We start from the raw sequence: 26881 nt of genomic DNA on the forward strand, positions 1-26881 counted from the left end.
TCTGTGTCATTTTCTAATGTATGGATAATGAATAGTCCAGAACTATGACTAGTGTTCTGTTCAATATCAGGCAGTCGGGCACTGGGTGTTCTCCCTTTAAAAGGTTACAGTGTTAACTGACACATAGTAACATGCCCAGATGAGAAAGACTGAGATGACTTCAGGACTTTCAGCCATGCAACAGGAAGCATGACTGAGAACCATTAATGTGTTAATGAGAGCTGTCTTTCAATATTTGAAGGACTGCCATTTAGCCATGGGGTTGAGTTTAGTAAAGGACAAATAGGTGTAAATGATAATGTCACTGATTTAATATAGGGAAAATGAATTTCAAGAAAGTCATGTAAAAGTTTAATTAAATTACTCAAATTACTAGCTTTTTTTGGTCTCTGAAGTGAGAGGTGTTCAAACATTTGGATGTGGCAGAGAAGATTAATGTATTCAGTGAGAATTTAGATAATGTGACCTTTAAGGCACTCTTCAACCCTGGGAAGCTGGAAATTTATTATTTTACTTACTTTTCCTGAATAAGGGGAAAGCAAAATGACATTGATTGTAGTCTGTAGCTGCTTCTGATTTACAAAAGGTACCAAAAGTAAAATAGTGTTTCTTTCATTTTTACTAGTAACAAAATCTATAAATAATTATATGATATATTGAAGTTTTTGTTTTGTTTTATGTAGAGATAGGATCTTGCTACGTTGCCAGGGCTGGTCTCAAACTCCTAGCATCAAGTAATCCTCCTGCCTTGGCCTCCCAAAGTGTTGGGATTATAGGCGGGAGCCACTGTGCCCAACCTGAAGTATTTTTAATAAACTAATATAAATCTTACATCACAACTTAACACTTTAATCACTCTAACTTGTTTTAATAAACACTTCTAGACCTTCTTTATATATATATATATGCTTACAATCCTCCTTTCCTATCACTTTAAAGTTGAAACTCCACATCTCTAATTTACTGTTTATTTGAAGGGGGTTTAGAATGGTTTTTCATTGAGAAATCCCAAGAGTTGGATAGTAATGTGAGTAACCAGTAATTGTATATTTGTCTCATTTGAACACAGTGGGAGTACAACCATAGGAATAGTGGAGTGATTTGGAGAATCAAGAAGCAGAAGCACTTGTTAATTCCTGATTTGCTTCATTCTCTTTGAATTTCTTTTGACTTCTCTTATTTTTCAGGTCTAATGATTTAGTACCATGAAATTATTCATTAATATTTTACTCCAACCTGAAGTTAGAACTTGAACTGAAAATTTTACCTTAAGTTCACCAATCAATTCTGACCCTATCATTTGGTGAAGTTGTTAAAGAAAAAATTTTAAGAGCCCCTGCTCCTGGTTTCAATCAATAGCATTATTTCATTAAATTTTAATTTCAGATGAAAAACTTAAATTGTTTGAGAGAATTTGTATATCTGGATAAGCTGGAGGTATAAGCTATAATTATATCACTACAGAATATTTAATTTAAGTCACTTTTCCAAAACTACCATCAGCATACCCTGTGTACAGTATCCTAAACAAAGCAAGATGGTCTTCTATCAATAAAAGCTTACCTCTTTATGTCGTAGATACCCAATATACTTGGCCATCACATGTAATCTTACTAAATGATCCAGGACCTCAGAAGCCTAAGGAAAAAAGACCATCTTAAACCTAAACATAATTGTATTTTTTTAAAATTAAATCTCCGAATTAGTAAGTTTGTATTTCTTGATTGAATTCGCTGATTTTCTTTGCAAATGCTCTAATGGTGTTAGAGTTACTCAGAGATTCTGAAGAGTGCTGAATATATTAGAGTCATATCATTTTGAGCTCTTTTGAAAAGCTCTTTAAAAATTAGTCAAATATAATCATAGATTAAATTTTAATGATTGTCTTTGTTTTAGATTTTTTCCCTATGTTAATTTTCTCTTTTAATTAAAAAAATTCTATATTCTATTTATTACATCAAATATAAATCATTAAGTAAAAAAGTATAAAAATAACATGTGAATAAATGATTAATTCAACTAATTACATTTTTTAAACTTAGTTGACATACTATTGAGTAGATATCATAATGCACAGCACTTAAAATTTAATATTTAAATGTTTCTTTTTAAACAAACATTTTATTCAAATGTATCTATTCATTAATCAGCATTTAGTTTTAAATTTAATGTACTCAAAAGTAGGTGTTTCATCATTGTAAGCTCTGATGATATAAAAATAATGAATTTACTCTATATTTCTTGATGAGTTCTTAATCTAGATGCATTTTGAAAACCTAAATTTATTGACCCAACAATCAGAGTACATTGATATTTGTCAAATATGTTGAAATGTTGGCATTTTCCTTCATGTAAGTCTTCAATTTTGAGTTAGTGATTTTACTTTAATTCAAGGAAGAGGAACTCTTTCTAGAATGTCTATATTCCCATTTCTGCACATTTTCATATATCTAATGCCTTCTATGAACACATATAGTGATCAAGGACCATCATGTGTTATTTCCTACTCAAGATTTAGTCCTATCTATAAGTTAATATAAAGAGTTTTATTTTGCCATTTTTTTGCCAAAGTATAAATTAGGATGACAGTAAGAACTCATTTTGGAAATCCTTCAGGTTTTATAAATGTACTGCTCATACTTGAGGTTATGTAATAAACAAGCACTAAATTATCAGTGCTTGATATATGGATGCAGATTTTTGTCATTGTAGGAACTGCAGCTTATCCACTGGAATTTAATATTGTGATTATTTTAGTCTGTCAGCAGAAGCAGCTTGGTATACTCTTTTTAGGTCGCTGCAATATGAGTCTGTAACAGAGGCATTTTCATCAGTTTTCAAGTAATAGTGGTTTATAGGAGAAAGAAATTATTAATACCTCTCTGCCTCAGGATTGGTGTGACCCATCATAGTGAGAGTTTAGTCAGCGTTTACATACTCCTGAGATGTGTTGTATGTTTTGGAAAGGAGACATGAAAAGAATTAAGTGAAGGAGTTAAAAGGAGAAATTGGACATCTTTTTAGTTTTCCTAAAGGTGTTTTTATTGTTTTGTGTTTTATTGCCTTGGAAGAAGGATTGTGATTTACTTCTTTTAATGTATAAAAGCAAGACGACTATATTCCAAATCTAAGTGCAAATTATTCTTGAATTAATCATATTACTATCCATTAGCAATCACAAAAAGTATAGCTAAGATTAAAATCCTTACAGAAAATACAAATTTCACACATTAAATGTCAACGTCAATATTTTTTTGAAGCTTAGAATGTATTGTTGTTCAAAATATTTCACCCAAGTATGGCTATCATATATTCACTCTAGTAGTCAGAAATAGACCCAATTCTCTTGGCCCTCAAGAAATTGGAAATACTTGAGAATATTTTATTGTACCCCATAAACAAGTTTAATATAAATATAGTGCATTATTATGCAAATAGTATAAAATAATTTACATTCCAAAAATATGTGTCATTTTCTCTATGTCTTCACATTCACTCAGTTTAAGAAGAACATATTAAGGGTATCAAATTAGTTTCTGTTAACAGCATTTAAAAAATCTAAATTTAATGTTGAAACTGCTTTGTTAGTAATACAGTATTTCCTTCCAGTTTGTACTTATATGTTTTGTGGTAAAATAAATCTTTGATTTTGTTCTATTTGTAATACTGATTCCAAATTTTTAAACTCCCATGAAAAATAAGATACATACAAAACTACACTAATGGAGGCAAAATATCATTGAAGACTGGGAAGTCTTACTCCAAATAAATGCAGATTCAAAAAAAGTCAATCTGTTTCATGTAAACGTTAACATTTTTTTCTCCCCCTTATGCATTCCTCTAAATATTGGGGAAAATATGTGGGCTATATTAATAAAGTTCAAAAATTAAATTGAAAATATTAGTAATACAAATATAAATAACAAGATATAAATAATATATAATACAATTAGTTTTAATATATTGTATCCTTTTATTTCTAATATTTTTAACACTTATCTAAGAAACATTTTGATTTACTGCATTTGAGACTATTTATATCCAAAACTCCTGAGAGAAGACCTTCAATCAATGTTTCCTCAAATTTAGAATAAAGATTTATCATAATATTACATTGATTTCCAAATGAACATAGTAAGTTGGTTTGTTTCAGCTTCATACAAATGCAGTTGTTAGTATAATATGATAATTTCCCTTTAGAATAGCTAAATCTTGATGCTACAATATAATATTTGCAAAGAGTTAAAGAGCAGATTATATTTTATTGTTCTAGGAATTAAGAAAAATAACCTGTAATTCATGAGAGCATAAAGTGAAAGAAGAAACATACTTGTTTTAAATCACAAATGAATGCAATTACTCATAGCCCACTGATGTGGTTTTTATATGTTCTTTTAAAATTTGGTATCATTTTTATTATTTGAAAACTTTAAAAAGAAAAGCTAGGGACTTTTATACCAAAGAAAGAATCCTATAATCACGTCCCAACTGCATTGTTCTTCTATCTGAGTGGTTATTCTTTGTCAATTTGGCAAAGAATCTCAGAATTAGAAAATACTCTATGTCCTAAATTACCATACAAATGGTAATGCATGAATATGACACCATGGAAACCTAAAATTTAACTCTGTGTATTTTTTATTGCAGACAAAACATGGATGCATACACCTGAAGCTTTATCAAAACATTTCATTCCCTATAATGCAAAGGTAAAAATAGTTCATATATTATTTAATTTTATTTGTTATAGTATTATTACTAGTTCATGGCTAATCTTAGATTGCTTATGTATTGACATTTCCTGGCTACTGATTCCTGAAAAAAGTTTACATAAATAAGATAATTGTGGCATGGGAAGTTATTTTTCTCTGTAGAATAGTTTCTCTTTTTAAAAGTATATTCTTTAAAATTGCTATTTAAGTCAAACGTGTGTTTTCTTCAAGTGATTTTGATTATTGTTAAAAATATTTGCAATATCATGGCTTGTAGAAACTCAAACCACTAACAAATTAGCTTTCTTTAAAAACATTTTAATGTTACATTACACAACCTAAATATAAAAACCTGCAAATGAGAGAAATGAGCTGCAATTTTCATAAATGTAATTATCATTCAAGAAAAAAGGAAGAAAGTTTAAATTTTTATTTTATTTTATTTTATTATTTTATTTTATTTTATTTTATTTTATTTTATTGAGACGAAGACGTGCTCTGTAGGCCAGGCTGGAGTGCACTGGGGAGATCTTGGCTCACTGCAACCTCCATCTCCTGGGTTCAAGTGATTCTCCCACTTCAGCCTCTGGAGTAGCTGGAATTACAGGCACGTGCCACCATGCTTTTTAGAAGAGACGGGGTTTCACCATGTTGGCCATGCTGGTCTCGAACTCCTGACCTCAAGTGGTCCACCTGCCTCAGCCCCCCAAAGTGCTGGGATTACAGGTAGAAGCCACTCTGCCCAGCCTAAATTATTTTTAAAAAGCACACAAAAAGGTGCCTTTTAAAAATTGTTTTGTTCAAGTTGCTGCATTTTAATAGAGAAGTGGAAACATTAACCGATACTCTGTGTCTTTAAAGATTTCATTTGTTGTTGAAGAAATGAGTGAATTCAGTTTAAAACAGGGACTTTAAAGAAAGGTGCTATTTTGTAGTTAATTATCACCAAACTTGTAATAATTTTCAGAGAGATCTGAGTCAAAATTTCGAAGACACAGAAATGAGTTAAAGAGGGGATTGGAAATATTAGCATCAAATTTAAAAGCAACTGAACTTTGGAGACAGAATAGGGGAAAACAAAACTATAATATCTTTATAAGAGAACTTAAATGTTTATGGATTAGTAAAGTATACACTGGGATACAGTGAGATTAGGCATAGCAATTATTTCAGGAAAAATTAAAGAATGTTTATTGAGGAGAAAATTAACGGTGTTTGGTAGGAAACATCTAGAGTTCTTATTTAAGTCTGAATCAGAAGGAAGAAACATTTAAAAGCCTATGTAGAAGTTCTTCCAGAGCTGTTGTTCAGCAGCAAAATTTGGAGAGTGCACCATCTCTTATTTTTTTCTTGCTGACTTACCAGCAAAGAAATCTGAAATAGATTCTGTGTAAACATGTTATACTTGAAATCACTACAGTGCTTATGAATTTTTCTATAAACCTAACATAAAGATTGATTGCCCTAATTTAGCATGAAAAGTTTAGTTAACTGAATGAGAAAAATTGTTTATGTTATCCATCATTTCCACAGATATTGTTCGTATTAGCTATTGGTATACTATGTGAAATCTATACTGAAAAAATTTTAATCTGGAAAGCTGCTATGATTTTAAAGTGCATGCTCAATTTTTGATATTATCAATCATAGTGGAATTATATGCTCCAGTTGAAGCCATCAATATTATTTTTATGTGACTGATATGCCTCATTTTGAAAAACAGCTTTATAAAAGATTAAAAGGTTATATTATAATTAGATCTACCTTTAACTCTGCCAATCATTCTGCTTGTCTACATGGAAAAGTTGCCAGTGCCAATTAGCAGTGCATAACAATTTTAAGACATTCTACAGGAAGTAGAGGGTGCAGAAACATCTTCCCAGACTGGGAACAGTAAAATATGGAAGGGCAGGACAGTTTTGTCTACTATAATATGGCCTCATGAGTGATAATATATATTGTATGTGTACCAAGTAGCATTAAATTCATTTGAAGAGTGTTAGTTTTTATCTGAATTCCTTTGTTTGTGGCACTTTTTAGGTTGACCTCATAGTAGAGTTACTTTTTAAGATATCCTGTATCTCTTGTTATAGAATATGCCACTTGAAAACCAAATCCTTGACCACAGAAAGTAGCTTGGCACAATAGAAAAAAAAATACAGACTCTAGAGCTAGATTCCTTGGTTTATATCATGACTCCAACACTTATTTACTGTGTGCTTTTGGGAAAATTGCTTAACCTTTCTATGTCTGTGATTATTCATCAATAAATAGGGATGGTAACAATAGTAATTTCTCACTTGAGTTGTTATAGACATAAAGGAGTTAGTGCTACAACAGTGTCTGAAATAGTGAAATTTTTTTCTCAGGCAACCATCAGTTCTGTCCCTCAGTTCTGTTCATAGAGCCATTCAATTCATTGGATCTGGCTCATCCAGATTATCCAGGATAACCTCCTTTACATAAAGTGAACTGATGAGAGATGTTAATCGTATCTATGAAATAACTTTTCGGCAACACCTAGATTAGAATTTGATTGAATAACTGGGCACTGTAACTTAGCCAAGTTGACACATAAAACTGATCTCATACAAATATTAATGATGGACAAGGTTAAAAAGGCAAATTGGAAAGGCTTTGAAAGGCAAAAGCAACAGTTTGGGTTGTAAATGAATCCAACAAGATTTTAGGAAGATAAACCGGTAGTGATAAAAAAAGTCAGTTTGGATCGAGAGTGATAGAATGACATTAAACCTCTTAGGAAGTTATTTTAATGGTCCAAGTGTGTGGTAATAAGTTTACCATAGGGTAGTAGATAAATTTGCAGTGGAAAATAAAGATGTGCTTAATATTCCAGAGGAAGAATTGATATAAATAGGAATGGTATACAAGTAGAGAATAAGAAAAAATATCTATTTTCATCCTGGCTAAAAGAGAGAATCATCGTACCATTAAAAGATTCCTGCCACTTCACTCACTTTTGGCATCCACTGGTTACAAATTAATCTGTTAAATTTAACAGAACTACTTAAGAATTATTATTCTCCCTGGAGAAATATGTAATAACATTTATGTTTAAATGTCTTCGGTTTTAAAGCAGTAGTGTTCTGTTATTTTATAATTCTTTTTTAGAACACATTTTATTTCTACATTCTTTCAATTTATGGAACATTGATTTCAAAAATTCACATTTAATATTCATAGTGTAATGATTTGAGATCATTTGTCGATATAAAATAATAAATGGTTTAAAATAAGCATTGTTCTACGTAGGGTTCATTAGTTTTGGAGTTTTCTTTAATGTGCAGTGACAGCATTAATATTAGTTCATTGGGAATCTTTTATATTATCCTGTGTACTCTGTAGTGATGTTTCCAAGCTAAAGGTTATTACCTATGAAAAAAATGTGGTCATGAAATCAGTGTAGTGGGTCATAGGGACATATATTTAGAGATGGGTAGCAAGGGCAAAAAAGGTGATTGCAGTTCAAGCTGAGTAGGAGCTGGAGGAGAAGAGTACTGAGAATTTGGATGTATTTTGAAAGTAAAGTTGACAGAATCAATAGATAGATTAGTTATTAGTTTCTTATTACTACTATAATTAAAATGTAAATGCAGAAATTTAAAAAATTCTGTTCCCTTCAATTTTTTTATGAGAATGCTAAACTCTCTTTTTTATAAAGATAAAATGCTGGCAGACTTGTCTTTTAATCAATTTATTTTTCTATTAGAGTGAGACAGTCATTTCCTAGATGAAGAATTGTGACAAATGTTTCATTAAAACTTTTTTATTAAATGTTTTATTCTAAAATGTATAATTATCCCCCAAAAAGTTTAATGTATTTATCCTTTTGTGAAAAATCTATCTTTAAGATATACAAAAATGCAAGGATGTTTAAGAATGAAGTTATAAAGAGATTACTACCTTACTTTGCATGAGGCAGCAGTAAAGAGAGTCAGCATTCCTTGATTATCTGTTTACTGTATTCCAAGCTCTAAAAGTGAGCAAATCTAAAACAAATAGTAACACGGACCTTCACCTTAAAAACTTATGACGTCCCTGTGGAGAGGAAACAGTCACATGAAACAGAGAAAGAATTTTGGAAGAAAAGTACATAATGATAACCAACATCTATGTCGTTATCTTCTAAACTATGGAACATCTTAAAATCAAATATAGAAATATAATGCATTCCTTGCAAACCCTTTCAAAACCATGTCAGGGAGTTTTACAAGTGAGAAAACTACATAGATAATCAACAACAAAATAATATACAAATGTCAAGGAGAGGTTTACAAAAAAAGATTACTTTACATTTCAAAGTTTTCTAGAGGTATCAGAGTTTTACATATGACACGTGCACTGTTTGCCACTTCGTTTGTTTAATCAGAGAGGTGGCTTGCTGGCCCAGTGAGTTGTGTGGTTTCTAGTATGGCTTTCTCATCTTTACATCCTAAATTCGCCAACAAAAATAACCTATGAGCCTTTATTTGGGTTCAAAATACAAACAAAATGACAAAGAACAAAAACACCGCCTTCATCCCCCCCTCACAAAATACGTAATATCAGATGTGACAGTAAGATATTAGAACTTGAGGATTCGAACCCTTAGTTTGTTGAAAACCACATGTTGGACACTTATGTTTCAAACTTTTAACTAAACCTGCCCAATAGTAATCACAGAAAAATCAGAACCTACGTATCTGACATGCTCAGATGCACCCCTCAAGAGTAAGCTCCATACCAACAGCTCCACTGATTCTACCAGAATTTTATAGCCACATAGTTGCTGCATCCTATTATAGTAATTAGAGCAGTCATTTCTGGGTCAAACTATTTGGGTTCAAACTTCTACTCTCTCAACTGTTATCAGAATTATGTAACTTTTCTGTCCTTGAGTTTTTTTTACTTGTAAATGAGATTAATAACTACAAATATCAAGCTGGTTTGTTAGGAGATTTAAATGAGTTAATATATTTTTTTAAAACTTAGATCAGTGTTTGGTATGACAAAAGTTTATTGTTGTTAATATAGTTGTTATAGAAAGTGTTCTGTCAACTCTGGAGTTGACACCAGTCATTACTATCTCTTGAAAATAATGTAGCATTGAAAAACAGAGAACGAACTACTTAGAATGTGTATCAGGTATTTTATTTTTTCTGTTCGCATCAACTGAAGTACTTGCAGTGACCACTCTGAAAGGTTCTATGGGGAAGGAATGTTTTTTCCTGAAGCACAACAGGAGACTAAATACGGCCACCTTGGTGGAATTATATACAAGAGAATGCTTTGATCATTAAAGAATAATACCATTGTGATTATACTTTCCTATTACCTTGAAGTAATAGGAGATACTTTGAGGTAACTACATTCTGGAACAAAATATTAATGCAAAGATTGCCCTGGTCTTAAAATCAAGTATAGAAAGATAGGGCAGTCCTTGTAAACCTTTTGAAACCATTAGGGAGTTTTACAAGTCATCAGTTAATGAAGAGAGAAAGTTTACAACATTATTTGGCTTAATGAGTCATAGTAAAGAAGGGTCTTAATATAAAAAAATCATTTTACTAATGCTTTTTAAAATTGTTTTTTGAGAACATGTGATAAATTACCCTTCAATGAAATATTAAGATTGGTATATGACCTAATTGAAAAAAATCCAGGTTTTAGAAATAAATAACATCTATTAGTGTGTCAAAAAAAGGAAATGAAGAAAGAAAAATCTTCAGATTCAACTCTTTGGAATCATTGAAAGTTGGGCAAAAGGTACAACTCTGTAATCAATGAGATACCTTGTTGAAACATCCCAAATGGTTTTGAATTGCAATTTCATGAGATTCTTTAGAGCAGCTTTATAAAAGCAGCAAACATAAGCACTTGCCAGTTTTGCTGGTTGTAGATACCACGGGAAATATAAGAAACATAAAGAGCTCAATTGCATTTCCAGATAATCTATATCATTTATCCAAAAATGAGTCTTTAATTTCAAAGCATAGGAACCACTTTAAAATTTGGTGTTACATGACCTTTAAAAAACATTTTATTAGATTTTAGAACTGGTCTTTAATAATGCTAATATATATCATTTATATTCATTTCATACATTTTAAAATTAAAGAATGAGCATATAAATTGAAGCTTAACCATCATTTTTCTAATTAAAGAAATAATATATACTATAATATGTATTGATCACTTGGGATCTGTTACCACTTGGAATTTTTGCTTTATGTGCCAAAGTAATGCTGACACGTTTAAAAGGAAATTAGAAATCTGTAAAATGTTACCTTTCCCTTGTCCTCTCTACGGTGGGAAGCTATATGGTGTTTTTTATGCCAAAAAATATGAAAGCAAATAAAAGCATAGTAATAACGAATTTCATTCAGTTGTGACTTGTATTAATAGCTAGTATGTGCTTATAAAATACAAGAACAAATGGAAAAAAGGAAATGGCAATAAATACCTAACATTGCATGGCTTCTGGATTCTCGAGATAAACTTTCAGTTAATTCTGAAGGTTATCATCATTACAAACTATTATTCTACATCTGAGAGTACTCTAACAAAGTGTTATATAGCTGCTAGAAATTATTGAATAGGAACTAAAAACTTTTATTAGTACTCATTACATTTCAGTATTTACTATAGTGTCATTTTATTTTTTTAAAAAAGGCAATATATGTGTTATGGATTCAAAGACAGTTTTGAAAAGGACTTTAGTTTCATTATTCAAACTCGGTTATTTTCTTGATAAGGTCATTCAAGACCCAGAGAAGTTGTGATTTGTTTAAGCTTACACAGGAAGATAGTAGCAAAATTAGGTGTTGAATCAAGTATCCAATCCTGTTCAACATTCATTTGTCTATTTATTGCGATATACTGTTCCTAATTTTGGAGAGTACTTAACCAGCAGATGAAAGACCTAAAGACAAGTAAAATATGTATATGTGTCTGCCACTTGTATATGTTGTATGTGAAATTACTTCATCTGTGGAGCCCTGCCCCTGTCTGTTAAATGATTCTCTGGACATCATTTTAAAGTAGGCAGGGGTTTGGCAGAGATGCGAGTGAGCTAAGTAGAATAAATAAAGTCTATGTGTTAGCCTGCGTAACACAGGGGCCACATGTCTAAGCTTCCATGAAGTATTGTATCTTTCTTTATTCTGCTTTGCTTTTTATTAACATAATTCCTGGATAAAAATGCATTGGTGTTATCTATGTCCTTAAATGGTTCTTCACCTTCAGAGCATCTAGTTATACATAGGACATTTTCTGAAAGTTGAATATATTTATCATTATATGTTCATATTTCTTTTATTTTCTTTTATTTTTTGAGACGGAGTCTCGCTCTATCACCCAGGCTGGAGTGCAGTGGCGCGATCTCGGCTCACTGCAAGCTCCATCTCCCGGGTTCACGCCATTCTCCTGCCTCAGCCTCTCCAAGTAGCTGGGACTACAGGCGCCCGCCACCATGCCCAGCTAATTTTTTGTATTTTTTAGTAGAGACGGGGTTTCACCGTGGTCTCGATCTCCTGACCCTCGTGATCGGCCCACCTCGGCCTCCCAAAGTGCTGGGATTACAAGCGTGAGCCACTGCGCCCAGCCCATTTATTTCATATTTCTGCATAGACGTGTTTGGCCCTAGATGAAATAATTTTTAGTTTTTATTTTATTTTTCAGAGCGGGTCTCACTGTGTCACTCAGGCTGGAATGCAGTGGCACAATTTTAGTTCACTGCAACCTCTGCCTCCTGGGCTCAGGTGATCCTCACACTTCAGCCTCCTGAGTAGCTGGGACTACAGGCCTACACCACCACTGCCTGGCTAATTTGTTTGTAGAGATGGGGTTTCGCCATGTTGCTTATGCTGGTCTTGAAGCTCAAGCGATCCACCCAACTTGACCTCCCAAAGTGCTGGGATTACAAAGATGAGCCACCATGCCTAGCCAAAATAATTTTAAAAAGCTTGTTCATAGCTAGAGAATGTAAAGAAGGAAAGGACTGATTTGGTCTCAAAAGGGTCAAGCAATAGCTTTCTGAAGATTGAACTGTGAGACTTAAGGATCTGAGCAGAAAGGAAAAGTAGAGATTATAGTTTTGGAGGAAAAAAAAACATGTTTCCAAAAAGTGAAAAACATTTAATGTTTTTATCAATACCATTTCAGTAATGGTGTTTTGATGAGCCACTAAAATCAGCATATAAGTGACTAAAATCAGCATAAAAGAAAATTAGCGAACAGGTGAGCATGTTTTTTTGTTTTGTTTTGTTTTTGTTTTTTTAACAGAGAACGTAGGAGAAATGAGAACGAAGAGGAAAGGATTGTTAAGGGAAGTAAAATGTGGCAGAAAACACCAAGGTTTTGGAAGTAATTTAGATGTGACCACAGAAATTGATGTTATCAATGGTTTATGTGGTTGCTTTTCAAATATTGATTAGGAAAATGGTAGGTGAAAGCAATTTGCCTCCAGATTCACTCTTTGTCATCTGATTCAAAAGGTCTAAGATGAGGCAGGTGGCCAGCACACTCTAGAGACACAAAATCTCTTCAGAAGACAAACTAAGATTTCTACTCATGACGTTCTTTCATTTTAAGAGACATTTTAAAGGAAATAATGTCTCATCCCTTAGGCAACATATACATAAATTCACATATTTTACATCAAAATATTGTCTTTCTTGTAGTATTTTGAACTATAGGAAACTTCATTTCCAGAGCTGTTATGCATATTTTTACATTTAAGAATAGTCTCCTGTTGTGCGCTTATTTCTTCAGTTTCCAGAAAAGTGTGTATCATCTATTTTTTTCCTTTTTGCTAGAACTAAGTGGTCTATTTTTCTAAACCTTTAAATTATTTTCATAAATGTAAACATAGACTCCAGATAGTATATCAGATAGTATTAAAACACCTCCTCTTTCAATATCTTGCACAGATGTGATAGCAAAGCAGTACAAAGGGGTTGCTGGGATATGGTGTAATTCATACAAGCAAAATCTGAGGAAAAATGTATCTCCAAGTATGGAAAACACAGGATAACACAATGAAAAATCAACTGTTTACATTATTAGGTCTTCAAAGTGTTATATATTTAAGAATAATAACTTTTATTTTGGAAACACAATATGTGCCAATTATTAAAATTTAAACGGTACAGTTAAGCACAGAATTAAACACATTGTTCTAACTCTATCAGGCAGAAATAAGCCAGTATTGACTTTTGGTTAACAGTATTCCAGGCATTTCTTTGCATAAATACAAGTGCAAGAATGGAAATACCGATAAAAAATAGCATTTAACACATAAACAAGACTCCACCAATAATTTTCCAAGCATTTCACATCTGTCATCTCATTTAATCCTTAGAAAAGCCCAGTGAGATTGGACTATTTATACGTCCCACTTAACAGCTAATCAGTAACATGAAACTGTAAGTAAGGAAAGTGATGCTGGGGATGAATGGATAGACTCATAGGAAGAATTAACTTTTAAAAAAAGAAATTATAGCATGGATACTATTTTAAAATAACATTGAACTTTACTTGAATTTAACAAAAAAAAAAAATGAAGTGAATTGAAGGAGTTACTAAATTTTTTATATATCTATCTCTTTGCCAAGAGAGATATTAGTTCCTAAAAGGTTGTTTTAAGGTTCAAGAAGATGATTATGAAAGTCATTAAGTGTTTGGCATCATTGTGTTTTTCCTTAATAGCACATTTCAGTTTTGACAGTAATGCATATCATACATGAATGATGAAGTGAATAGCTGACTTAAATTTCTGCCTGGTAGCATACTCCACCCCAGTTTTTGTTTCTTATTTTAGTCTTACTTGCGAGGATTTGCAACGTTTACATTTTGTTCTGAAATTATAATTTCCATAGCAGTTTAATCTAAATTACATATTGAAATGCATTCAGATCACCAAACACTTTATTTACTATTTCTTCTCTATTTACGAGACCTATGTTTATAAATTTCAGTTTTCCTCCTCAAGGTGTTTTTCTAAAAATGACCCAATGACTTGGAAGTTTTGTGGGGTATTTCAAACTTGAGAATATCTATCATCTTTATGTTTGGGTCTTTCTTTGCCTCAGAACATTAGTCATTGTTGCACAGTCTTCCTTTATTCTCCTGTAGAAAAAAATCTGAATCCATCCCAATTTCCCTCCTTGAAGGTGTCTTACTCTTTCTTCAATGCTTGATACTTCATTTTTTAACCTTACATTTTAGTTATATAATTGATATATTTTAATGCTGATTGTCCTGTTCCATTGTTCCTCTGGGTTCTGTCGTTAGAACATTTTCTTCTTTCTTCTACTCCCCTTGGGAAGTCTCTTTTACACCCATGACTTAAATCACCATCCATCTCTTGATGACTTTCCTGCCTAAATATCCTCCCTAAACTCCAGACCCAAACATTTGTCTAGCAGACACATAACTTTTAAAAGACTTTAATATAACATAAGGACAAATCCCAAATCAGGCTTACGATAGTCTTCAATAACCTTATCCTCCTCTATCTGAGCCAGAAACACCACTAAGAACTGTTGGTTTCAGGTGACAGTAACTCAATCTGGCTTCAGCAAGAAAGGGAACGCATTGGTTTACATAAAAGAACACCTCACAGGGAGGGCTGTCTCTAGGCAAACTTGATTCAGGGTTCATTTGATAAACTCTTTCCTTCAGTTTTCATTGGGTTTCCTCAGTTCTCAGACTCTTCCTACTGGCCCCTGGCAGAGTCAGATTTACATGACAACTCTCAGATCTATTTCTCTAATAACTCAAACTCACCTTCCTGAATAGAATCTTGCTGACCCTTGTGGGTTTGATATGGATCATGTGCCCTTCTTAGCCAGTCTCTGGATAATGTGTTCATGCCAGCCAGTGAATGATGAACTCGTTGACTTAACCTATGTGACATAATGCATTCCCAGACAACACGGACTGATTGTGGAGAAAGGGTAGGTCCCTAAAGGAAAGCCAAGCCAGTTACTGGAAGAAAGGAGAAAGGATGTTATAGATAAAAAAGCACTCTGCCACAGGTATCAGCTGTGACCAGTGTTCTCCTCCCTTACCATCTACATCTCATTAAACATTCAGACTTCTTGTTTGTTTCAAAACCTCTTGAATATGTGTATTTCTCCACATAGCTACTACTGTCCACCTGGTGTCGGTCAGTGCTTCTCCTAATGTCTATGATGAAACAGCAGATTTTTTCCCTAATCTATCACAGACTCATATTTTTCAAAAATCTTATTGTAATATATATATTCAAAAGGATGCCTCCTTTGTCAAAATGCTATAACAATTGGTAAATGCTGACTCTCAATGTCTATATTTATCTGGCATGCAACACTTGGTGTCAACTGCAATAGGCCACCGTCATCTATCTCACACACAGACCTGTACAGTAGTGTCCACACATCAGGTGGACCTCCTCTTCTTCCCAGTTCTGATGCTGCTCCAAAATAGGAGTGAGCATTTTTAAATGAAAATCTAGTCATTTTATCTTCCAACCTGAATATCTTTAAGAAGCATCACATTTTTCTCATAATCTATTCCTCTCTCCTTAGCATGACTTTTGGTTTGTCTTCTCAAGCTTCATCTCTCTTATATGTTCTTTTTTTCTATGTGCTCCTTTGTTTTTTCTCACAATCTCTTTCCACTCTTGCTCTCCTCAGGGGCTCTGTCTTTACCTTGAACATACACAGACTCCACTATACTTCCTTGCTAAATGTCAATGCTCTGCTTAGCTTGTTCTTCCTGGAAGACTTACCTGATACCACTTTCCTCTCAACTAAATCACTGACTCAAGGGTTTTTGTGGTATCCTGTGCTTAACCACCCTGTCCTAATTCTTCTAATCCTATTTTGTAAATTGCTTATTTAGTTGTCAGTATGTATGCTTTCACTAGACCAAAGGATCTTGGGAGGTAAGGCCAGATCTTGTTCATCATTATATCTTTGCCCCTAACACTATGACTAATACCTTACTTTCACCAGTTACTGTGGAGATTTGGTCAATTAATGGGTCCATCTGAGGAAATGTAAAGAGGGAACTCAAGCCAGACCAGACTGTTCATGCAACACAATTCTATACCCAATGCCTAGACTATACCTACATATATGCTCTCTTCAGGCCCCAACCCCATCACCCCGCTTTACCAGTTCCACTCTAATTTAAGTCTTAGCAAACACCTGTAATGCCTTGAAGCCAGAAAGTGAAGTCCTCCACTGTGTTGTCAAGGCCACCAGGAGAAGTGGGTAGAAAATTAGTCACATGTTCTTCAAAATATAACAACAAACTCACTTATCCAAACAAATAATAGTGATTAAGGGGTATTATGCTATTACTGCAACAGAACCAACAGTTTAGAACTGGGAAGGCTGTGTACTTTAAGCAAAAAAACATGGGCTTTGGAGCCTCATCGAAATGAATTAAAAGTGGACACCACAACTTAATGGCAAGCCTAGTATTTAACTCAGTTTTCACACATCTAAAATGCAAATAATACCTTCTTTATAGAGATTTTGGGACATTAAATTAAAAAAAATCTGTACAGTGCCTAGCACATGGTTGGTGCTCATTAAATGTTAGTTTTTCTCTTTTTTCTTTTTCAAGTATACCAAGATTTAACAAAGATTTGATATACCTTTATTATATGGAAAAAAAAGCTTCCACAATTTCAAACAACTATCTTACAGATGGGATTTTTTAGAATATAGCACATTTATTAGGAGGTTCGTCCCTGATTCCTTGCATATTTTAATAACACGACCATTTCAAAATTCAACATTACGAAATTGTAAACCAAATTGAATAGATTTGCACAATCCTCCTCTCTTCCGGCCCTGTCTCCCAAGCAGATTTTATCTGTGACAGAATTACTCACTAATGATGATAAGCATGGCAGCAATGGCTAATTGCTTCCTAGGAGATTTAGATTCAGAGAAGCATGAGTCACCTCTCCCCAGATTCTGCAGGTTCAGATAAGAGATAGTATCTTGAGCATCAAAGTAAGCAATGAAGGGGCTTGACCAGCTTTTAGTTGATCCCTAGCTATAATCCTAAATAATTAAAACTAGCTTTCTAGCTCCCCGAGTTTGCATTTATTTCCAAGAAATGCCACACCACTTTCTTGGTTACATGTCTGTTTTCATTGCTCATTAGAATGGTATTGCTCTAGGCTTGCTCACACAAACATTTGGCGAGGAGATGATGGAATAAAAACAAAGCAGCAAGCTTTACCAGGAAAGAAGCTATTTTTATTTGCAGATATTCAAACTAAAAAATATTCTTCAGAAACTTCTGGGGAAAAAATGAGCAAGATTAAATATGCTCAAGCATTGCCAGAAGAAACATGTCAATAAAAATAATTATTTTTAGAGTGTAGAGTGAGAAAAAATACCTTTAAAATTTAAGCAATGAACTTAGAATTTTACAGATGGTTTTATATGCTTGTGTGTGAGTGTGCACATAGCAAGTTAAAGGAGTAAAACAGATATTATAATTGATATGGTTTGGTTTTGTGTCCCTACCCCAATCTCATGTCCAGTTGTAATCCCCAGTGTTGGAGGTGTAGCCTGGTGGGAGGTTATTAGATCATGGGGGGTGGTTTCTCATGGTTTAACACCATCTACCTTGGTGTTGTCCTGGCGAGAGTGAGTTATGGCAAGATCTGGTTGTTTAAAAGTGTGTAGCAACTCCCACTCCTTTATCTTCCCCCTGCTCTGGCCATGTAAGATGTTCCTGCTTCCCTTTCGCCTTTCACCATGTTGGAAAGTTTCCTGAGGTCTCTCCAGCCATGCTTCCTGTACAGCCTGCAGAACTGTGAGCCAACTTAACCTCTTTTATTTATCAATTACCCATTCTCAGGTATTTCTTTATAGCAGTGCGAGAACACACTAACAGTAATCAATGAGTTATCTGCCCGTTTTTGAAAAAGTAATTAAGATGAAGAAAAAACATATAGCAGAATTCTGATACAAAATGCAGTCCTGCTAGCATTGTGTCAGCATTACTTGCACATCTTTAGCTTGAGCTTTTGTAGTAAATTAACAAATGAATATTATGTTATCATTTATTTAGTAAATTTCATAAGTAGTGTTCTTCTGTATGTTTTCCAGTATACTAAAAATTGCAAAGAATGCAAACATGCATAACATTATAGTAAATGGTCCAAACAACAGGACATTAATTGACTAAGTGGGTGCAGTGTGTTTATATAAAATGGAAATATTTTTAGATAAAGGTAATGGACTATTGTAACTTAAAATGACTTTGTTGTCTGTTTCACCATGAAATACCTTAAAATGAGAGGATGTGTATATCTATAGTGAGTATGTTTGCTTTTTTTAAGGGTATAAACTAGCAATCTTTTAAACAAGTTCTAAGAGGCAAGTTTGCAATTTCAGAATAACTGATCAGCAAAAGAGATGAAAATATTTTACTATTTTTCTTCAGCATATTATGAGATGCAGACTCCAGGTGTAGAAAATGTGTGTCCCACAGTCTCATGGAAGAAACCCACTACAGAGATTACACAAAGCTGATGATCAAAAGAACAGACAGACCTTTTGGATCTCATGCAAGGCTTTAATAAAGGCAAACAAAATGTTATGGTATAAGAAAGAATACACAAAAACATGAGGAATCTGAGATGCTTCAAGGCACAGCTCTCTAGGGTCCTTTGTTAGTCACATAGAAGTCATCTCTAGATTATGAACCAACAGCATATGTGGGAGGAATTGTGGTTTCAGAAGACTTTGTTCTTACCCTGGCCAAGGATTAATGCTAGATTTCCACACATTCCAGAGATATCCATATAGTTGGCTTACTATCTCACACACATTGGCACCTTGACTTATATTAAGGAGCATCCTTGGGAAGGAGGAAGAAAGATTTCCTAAAGAGCCAGTAGAAATTATCTTAGTGTTTCAGGTGAGGTGGCCATTATAATCAGAGGTAACAGCATACTCAGCATCCCAGAGACATACCAGAACTTGGCACATTTTAGAAAGTTTATGGGTTCAGTGTAGCTAGAGTGTATGTAAGTAAAATAGATAAAGAATTAACAGAATACTACTTCAGTTGCATTTCTTGGTGACAGACTTGAACTTGAGATAGGGGATATGAGGTACTGGGGCAGAGATACCTCTTAGTTCTAGATGTTGAATTTTAGAGTCTATAGAACATCTGGGTTGGAAATATCCAAGAAATAATTAAAAAGCCCCAAATATAGAGCATAATCTTTTTGTGATCATTCAATAAACACTAAACAATTAAAAGATGAATTTTAAGAGCTCTAACAATTCCTGTCAGAATCAGTCATAAATAGGAAAATAAACCAAAAAATGTTTTAAAATCTGTTTCATGCTGTGCACTTATGTTAGAACAAATTATTATTTTCAAGTTTCACTATCCTCAAAGGAAAAGACGTTCTCCCAATTAAGAAAGGCATCTAATGTTCTATAGCACTGTAGGATGACTATAAATAACAATGATATATTATGTAGTTTCAAATAGTTAGAAGGAGGATATTGAATGTTCCCAACACAAAGAAATGAAAAGTGTTTGACATGATGGATATGCGAATTACCCTGATCTGATCACTATATTCAAAGCATCACTATGTACTCCATGAATATATACAATTATTATTTGTAAATTAAAATAATATTTTTCTAAAGAAATAAACTTACACAAGATCAGGTGAAATCTGGCTTTATGTGGAGAAGGAGTTTGCAGTGGGAATTTCATTATGACTTCTTTATACCATGTGGAGTCAAATTAGACATTCTCTACCTTTTGTTCCAGTTTCTTTTATCCAAGGATTTAAATCAATGTCTGAAGTTAGAATTTATTGAAATTAAATTCATAAATGTATGTGCTGTGTGTGTATACATATTATATATATACATATACAAATGTGCATACATATATATAAGAACTCTGTATTTACTGTATCTTACAGACTGGGGAATAAATGGTAACAACTTTTAAATCTAGCTGTCTTCATGTTGACAAAGCATCTTTCACATAAGCAATTCTCTTGAAACCTGAGCAAAGAGAAGCCTGGATTTTTTTTTCTGAATATTAAGCAAATTCCTTTCAAATACTTAATAGCAAAGATCATCATTATTACATTGTGCATGTACCTCATCGTGCCTCATGGTAAAATGTCTAAAAACTCATCACAAACATCAAAAACTCATCTCCTGAAAACTACAGAAATTACATATGTCATTTAGATTAGTGGCCTCTATACCTTTGCAAAGTGTCATGTCTCTGCCAAATATTACTACCTTACATTTGTTTACGCTTTTACATTCCAGTGAAGTAGTCAGAACTTATTACATTTTATAATAAGAATACAACCTCCAAGTGCATAAATTACTTGTATAAGGTCACACCATGTAAAAAGTAAAACCTGGTCTTCTATGCAGGTAATGTTCTTTTCAAATCTTAAATTATTTGAAATGTAGTGTTTTTCTTTTTTACTCTGTCTTCTCTAGTTTCAGAAATATGAGTAGAAGAATATATAGTCTAACTATTTACATGTGTTAAAACATATAAAGATAGAGGTAGTATTTTTATTATTATGATACAACTCTTATTTTGAATTTTACATTAAATCAACCTTCTGCATTGAAGTATATATAAAAGAGAAAGCTGTTTTCGGGAATGATTGGCTCTCAATCCACAGAATGCTGCTACCTGATACCCTATTACCACGTGCTTTTAAAAAATATATATTTAGTTCCTTTCTGCACTATCCTAATACAGATAATCATTTTAGCAAACAAGACATGTATCCTTGGCCAGATTAAGAGCTACTTCTATACTTTGTGTCATATGTCACAGAGCAACATTCTCATTGAATATGCAGAATTAATCTTATTTGGGTTTATTTAGGATGAATCAGTGTGTCTTATACTGGTGTGCTTGTTAAAAATACAGATTTTCTGTCCACTCATTTTGATTTGGTAGGTCTAGAATAAGCCTGAAAACCTGCGTTTTGACGCAACGTCCGTGAGAAACACTGGGAAATATAAGGTTACTTTCTTTCTATTGGAGGATGCAAATAGCAAAATAAAGGACACAAGTAAAGCCTGTGTTGATCAATAATGTCTACCTTGTTCCCTACCAATCTTTATAGGAAGCTAATGATAAGCCACAAATTGAGTGGCTTTAGTTTCAGTTTTCTCTGCTCCTGCACACCAGCTGTGGCAGTGTTAATAAGCATCAAAATTGCCCAAAGGTGATGATTTAGGAGAGTAAAAAGAAAATTGTAGGATGTTAATAATCTTTTGTACTGGTGACACCTAGATAAATAAATCTTTTGGGAACAAGGGTCTTATAATACAGTTGACTATGCTAAAATAAGTACCAGTTTTCCAGTGAAACAGAAATGCCTCTCTTAAGCTGTTCTTGAAAATGTTTGCATAGTACAGATATCACCATGAAAATTTTTGAATGTCCATCTATGATTAACAAAACTTGGAGTCAAAATTATATAGTTTGTCCTAATAGTCCTCTGCCTTCCTTCACTGGCTCTTGATACTCCCTCAATGGGGCCCCTTGTCTTTTCCAAATTCTCTTTCCTTAATTCGTATCTTCTAACCAGCCGTGTTCTATCAAATTTGGTAAAGGTTAGAGATTGATCATTGGTCTGTGCTGACTTGTCAACTCTCTTAGTACTTTAGCAGCAAGTACAATCCTGCTAGCACTGTTAGCTGCTTAAAATTCGTCAGGCATGTATTCTGTCTTTATGTTCATGACAGTTCTATGACATAGATACTGTAGTTATAATGACCCTATACATACTTACTTATGTTGGTTACTATTATGGCTTCCATTTTATGGATAATAACATTGAAGTTTATAAAAATTACAAACTTACATGCTTTGGTTCTGTGTCCTCACCCAAATCTCTTGTGAAATTTTAGTCCCCATGTATCAAGGGAGGGACCTGGTGGGAGGTGATTGGATCATGGGGGCAGTTTCCCCCATGCTGTTCTCATGATAGTGAGTTCTCATGAGATCTGATGGCCTAAAAGTGTGACACTTTCCTCTCTCTCTCCTTCTCCTGCCTCCATGTAAGACTTGCCTGGCCCCACCTTTTGCCTTCTGCCATGATTGTAAGTATCCTGAGGCCTTCCCATCATGTGGAACTGTGAGTGGGTTAAGCCTCTTTTCTTTATAAATTACTCAGTCTCAGATAGTTCTTTATAGCAGTGGAAAAAATGGACTAATACACATACTTTGCCAGAAGTTACAGTTTGTTATTAGCATAGTATTCAAGTACAGATGGCATGATTTTAGAGTATGAGCTTCTAATCACTATAGCATGCTACCAGGTATGCGATCTCTAAGACCTTTGTTTTAATGTAAGTAGAAATGTCTCTTGTTAAAGATGTTTCTGCGTCTTAGAGTAGGTTGAAAAATTGTCAAGAAGAGTAAAGGGATTGATGACTCTTGGTCCTGCTGAGGTATAAGCCATATAGAACTACATGACATTGGTTCCGTTCTGTTAGAAAAAGGATGCCCCTGTGTCTCACCCCTTGATATGCTCCTGCTGTTCTGATGAGTAGTTTCTAGCAATTTATTCCTGAAAGTTGCCAAAACAGAAAAGAGTAAGTGTCCTGTTGTCACTGCCTTCTCCCAAAACATATCAGCCAGGCAGGCTGTCTCCCCTCCTCTCCCAGTCTGATTTTCCCAAACTTGAACACTTTTTGTGTTTTTACCTCTGTCGCACCAGGATTTTCAGAGCCATATTTTTAATTTTTTTAATGCCTTAACTGATAAACCATTTTTTTTCAAAAATATATTTGTTAATCATTTGTACTGACTTCATAGACATCACATAGTCATGCTTTATTAGAATTATAGTAAATAGGTATCCCTGGCAGTGTAAGAGGCAATTGCAGAGGAAGGATAATAGTAGGATGGAATAGATGTTTATAAAACTGGGACGGTTCTAGTAAGAAGAGAGACAGAAAGGGAGGGAGCTGCATCTGATATCCGTGGAAGGTGGTTTTCCCATAGGCAGTAAGTTGTCCTGATTTACTCTATGGCTGGTGAAGCAATTCTTAAGGAAACATTATCTACATTTTAGAACACTTATTGTCTAACTTATCAGGATTCATTCTTGAGCCTGGATTTAGTTTTAATAAAGATACTATTTCATGTTTATTATTAGTGCTATAAGAATATTCTAAATTATTCATTTTCCCTCTAAAGTAATGTCTATAATTTATATAGTAATACCCACTTCTGGATATTAACTATATTACTAAAAGGTTAAAATTGTCTTCTTTCAGTCTGTAAACCTATGGATTGATATTTCCTGAGACCTCCTATTTCTGTTTTTCTTAAATGAGATATATTTGAAAACAGGTCCCACAATGTGTGACACAGAGTAGGTAACTATATATGTTAGAAATCATCTCCTTCTTTATATTTTCTACACTATAAAATTGTGCAGTAATTTAATTTAATCTCTGGGTGTTTCAATTACTTAAGGAGTTTTCCTAGAAAGTCTCTTAGTCAGTTAGTGCTGCTATAACAAAAACCTGAGATTGGTAAGTTATAAAGAACAAAAATTTATTTCTCACAACTCTGGAGGCTAGGAGGTTGAAGATCAAGGGATTGGCAGGCTTAATGTCTGATAAGGATCCTGTCTCTGCTTCCAAGGTGACATCTTGAACTCTTTGTGCTCCAGGAGGGAAGAGTGCTGTGTCCTCACATGGCAGAAAGGACAGATGGGCAATAAAAGGTCTAGCTAGTTCCTCAAGACTTTGTATGGAGTCATAAATCCATGACCTAATCATTTCCTAAAGGTCCCACGTTTTAATACTGTTGCTCTGGAGATTACACTTCAGGATGAATCTTTGAGGGAGTACAATATTTAAACCAAGCCTGTCAACCTGCAGCCTATGGGCCACATGTGGCCCAACACAAATTCTTAAACTTTCTTAAAACATGACGAGGTTTCTCGGCATTTTTTAAAGCTCATCCGCTATTATTTGTGTTAGTGTATTAGTCCATTTTCACACTGCTATAAAGAACTACCTGAGACTGGGTAATTTATAAAGAAAGAGGTTTAATTGACTCACAGTTCCATATGGATGGGGAGACCTCAGGAAACTTACAATCACAGCAGAAAGCGAAGGGGATGCAAGCACCTTCTTCACAAGGTGGCAGGAGAGAGAGAGCGCAAGGGGGGAACTGCCAAACACTTTTAAACCATCAGATCTCATGAGAACTCACTCACTATCGTGAAAACAACATGGAGGAAACTGCCCCCGTGATCCAATCACCTCCCACCAGATCCCTCCCTCGACACATGGAGATTACAATTCGAGATGAGATTTGTGTCAGGACACAGAACCAAACCATATCAGTTAGTGTATTTTATGTGTGGCCCAAGACAATTCTTCTTCCAAGGTGGCCCAGGGAGGCCAAAAGATTGGACACCCCTGATTTAAACCATAGCAGTCTCCTTTTCTTGTAACCATAACTAGACATGGACATGACATCCATGGACTTTGCATGTAATAACACACACCAAATCTTATAAACGATGGAGAGTACTGTTACCTTGTTAATGCCATATGAATCCCTGAACTAGTAACGCTACCATCTTTTTTATCTTGATAATACTGTATACTGAAAAACTTTAGTAACACATATACATTAAAATTAATTCTTAGAATACCTACCTGTATCCTAACTCTTCGGATTTAATTTTAGGTTAAGATATACTTAGTAAAATAAAGCCTTGACAATTCTTTTTAAAATGCTGATCTTCATCTGCCCAGTACTTTTTTTCCCTGATGATTACCATTCCTTAATTCAGTACTACAGAGTATCTCAAAAGTAATGCTAACAATGATGCTTTGGAGAACTAAGGAGCAGAAATAATTCAGCTGTCACTATTCTGTACAGTAGAAGGAAATGTCATGACTTCTAACTTCCAACATTAATAACGTAGAGCTAGGAAAGCTCTAAAAAGAATGCATTGTCTGAAAAATAAAACTGACAAGATGTCATGATTCACATATTTTCAATTTGGAAAACATGACTGTAGAAATTCATTGGGACTTTTAAAAGCTTGGCAGTTTACTGGAAGTAGGAACTATACTAAGGAGAACCATTTTTAAAGCAGGGCTTGAGTTGCCTATGTGGTGTATATACCCCTACAATGCATTTCAAGCCTAATAATTATTTCATGGTTTTATAAATTAAATGTTGTTATAACAATTATAAAGAAAGTTATTTAGACAGGCAACTATGTAGATCAGAATATAAAGGCAAAGGTAGTTATTTCTTTCTCCCATTTTGACAGAGAGTGATAGGTATTTCTCCAAAGTACTTAACAATAGCAGAGAAAATGATGGTTAACAATAATTGTGAAGCTGTTTTTCATATTCATAGCTATTGTAAAAATAAAACAAATATCCAGTGGGCTATTTGAAATTTAGTGAACTATCGAACACTTCTGTTGGTGAAATCACATATTAATCCAATTGCAAATCAAAGTTCCATCATATACATGAAGCTGCTTTATTTTTATTTCAGCTAATCAACAGTGAATCATAAGTTAACTGGTTTTTTTGTTTGTTTGTTATTTTACTTTATGCTGCTGTTGAATAAAGTCATAACCTACTTTCTGAATGATCTCTAGCAAATTTACAAGATTATATGGCTTTCGACTGCAAACCTGTTTCTACTCTTCCATTTTGCTTTGTTGTTTTTTTTTGCTTGATTTTGCTAATTTATTTTATCTTTCTGTATTTTATGAGTAGTTATAAGCTACCTTAAATAAATTTTTGAAAGTAGTGGAAAAATTTTTAATCAGTGAAATTATTTTTTTAAATATTTTTATTTGAAGAAGGAACCCCTGGGAATTCAAGATCAATCATCAGCAAAATACCCTTTGTCTTAAACCTCTCTTCTGAACTTTATTGCTGCTTCTTGCTCTGAATAAAAACCAATTCTCTCATAAGGACACTAAATCCCCAGTAGCCTCTGAAGTGGTATGTGTTTTCCTTCCACAACTATCCTGTAGCACCGGGTATAACAGGTGACTTAAGTGTTCTCCCTTTCTCTTCCGTAAAATTTTCCAGCTTTGAATTTCATATTATCAAACTATGCCACCTTTCCTCTCT

At 33.7% G+C, this 26881-nt stretch overlaps 1 protein-coding gene across 3 annotated transcripts in view; it reads left to right on the plus strand.

Moving 5' to 3' along the window:
• GULP1 (GULP PTB domain containing engulfment adaptor 1) overlaps positions 1–26881 on the plus strand; it is a 312023-nt gene that overhangs the window by 192719 nt on the left and 92423 nt on the right. For all 3 annotated transcript variants that reach the window (XM_003253837.4, XM_003253834.3, XM_030803196.1), the window contains exon 4: positions 4648–4709. In XM_003253837.4, coding sequence (XP_003253885.1) covers positions 4648–4709 — 62 coding nt within the window. The remainder of the gene's footprint in view (positions 1–4647; positions 4710–26881) is intronic.

This window comes from Nomascus leucogenys, chromosome 22a (assembly GCF_006542625.1).
Source record: "Nomascus leucogenys isolate Asia chromosome 22a, Asia_NLE_v1, whole genome shotgun sequence".
NCBI classification, from domain to species: domain Eukaryota; kingdom Metazoa; phylum Chordata; class Mammalia; order Primates; family Hylobatidae; genus Nomascus; species Nomascus leucogenys.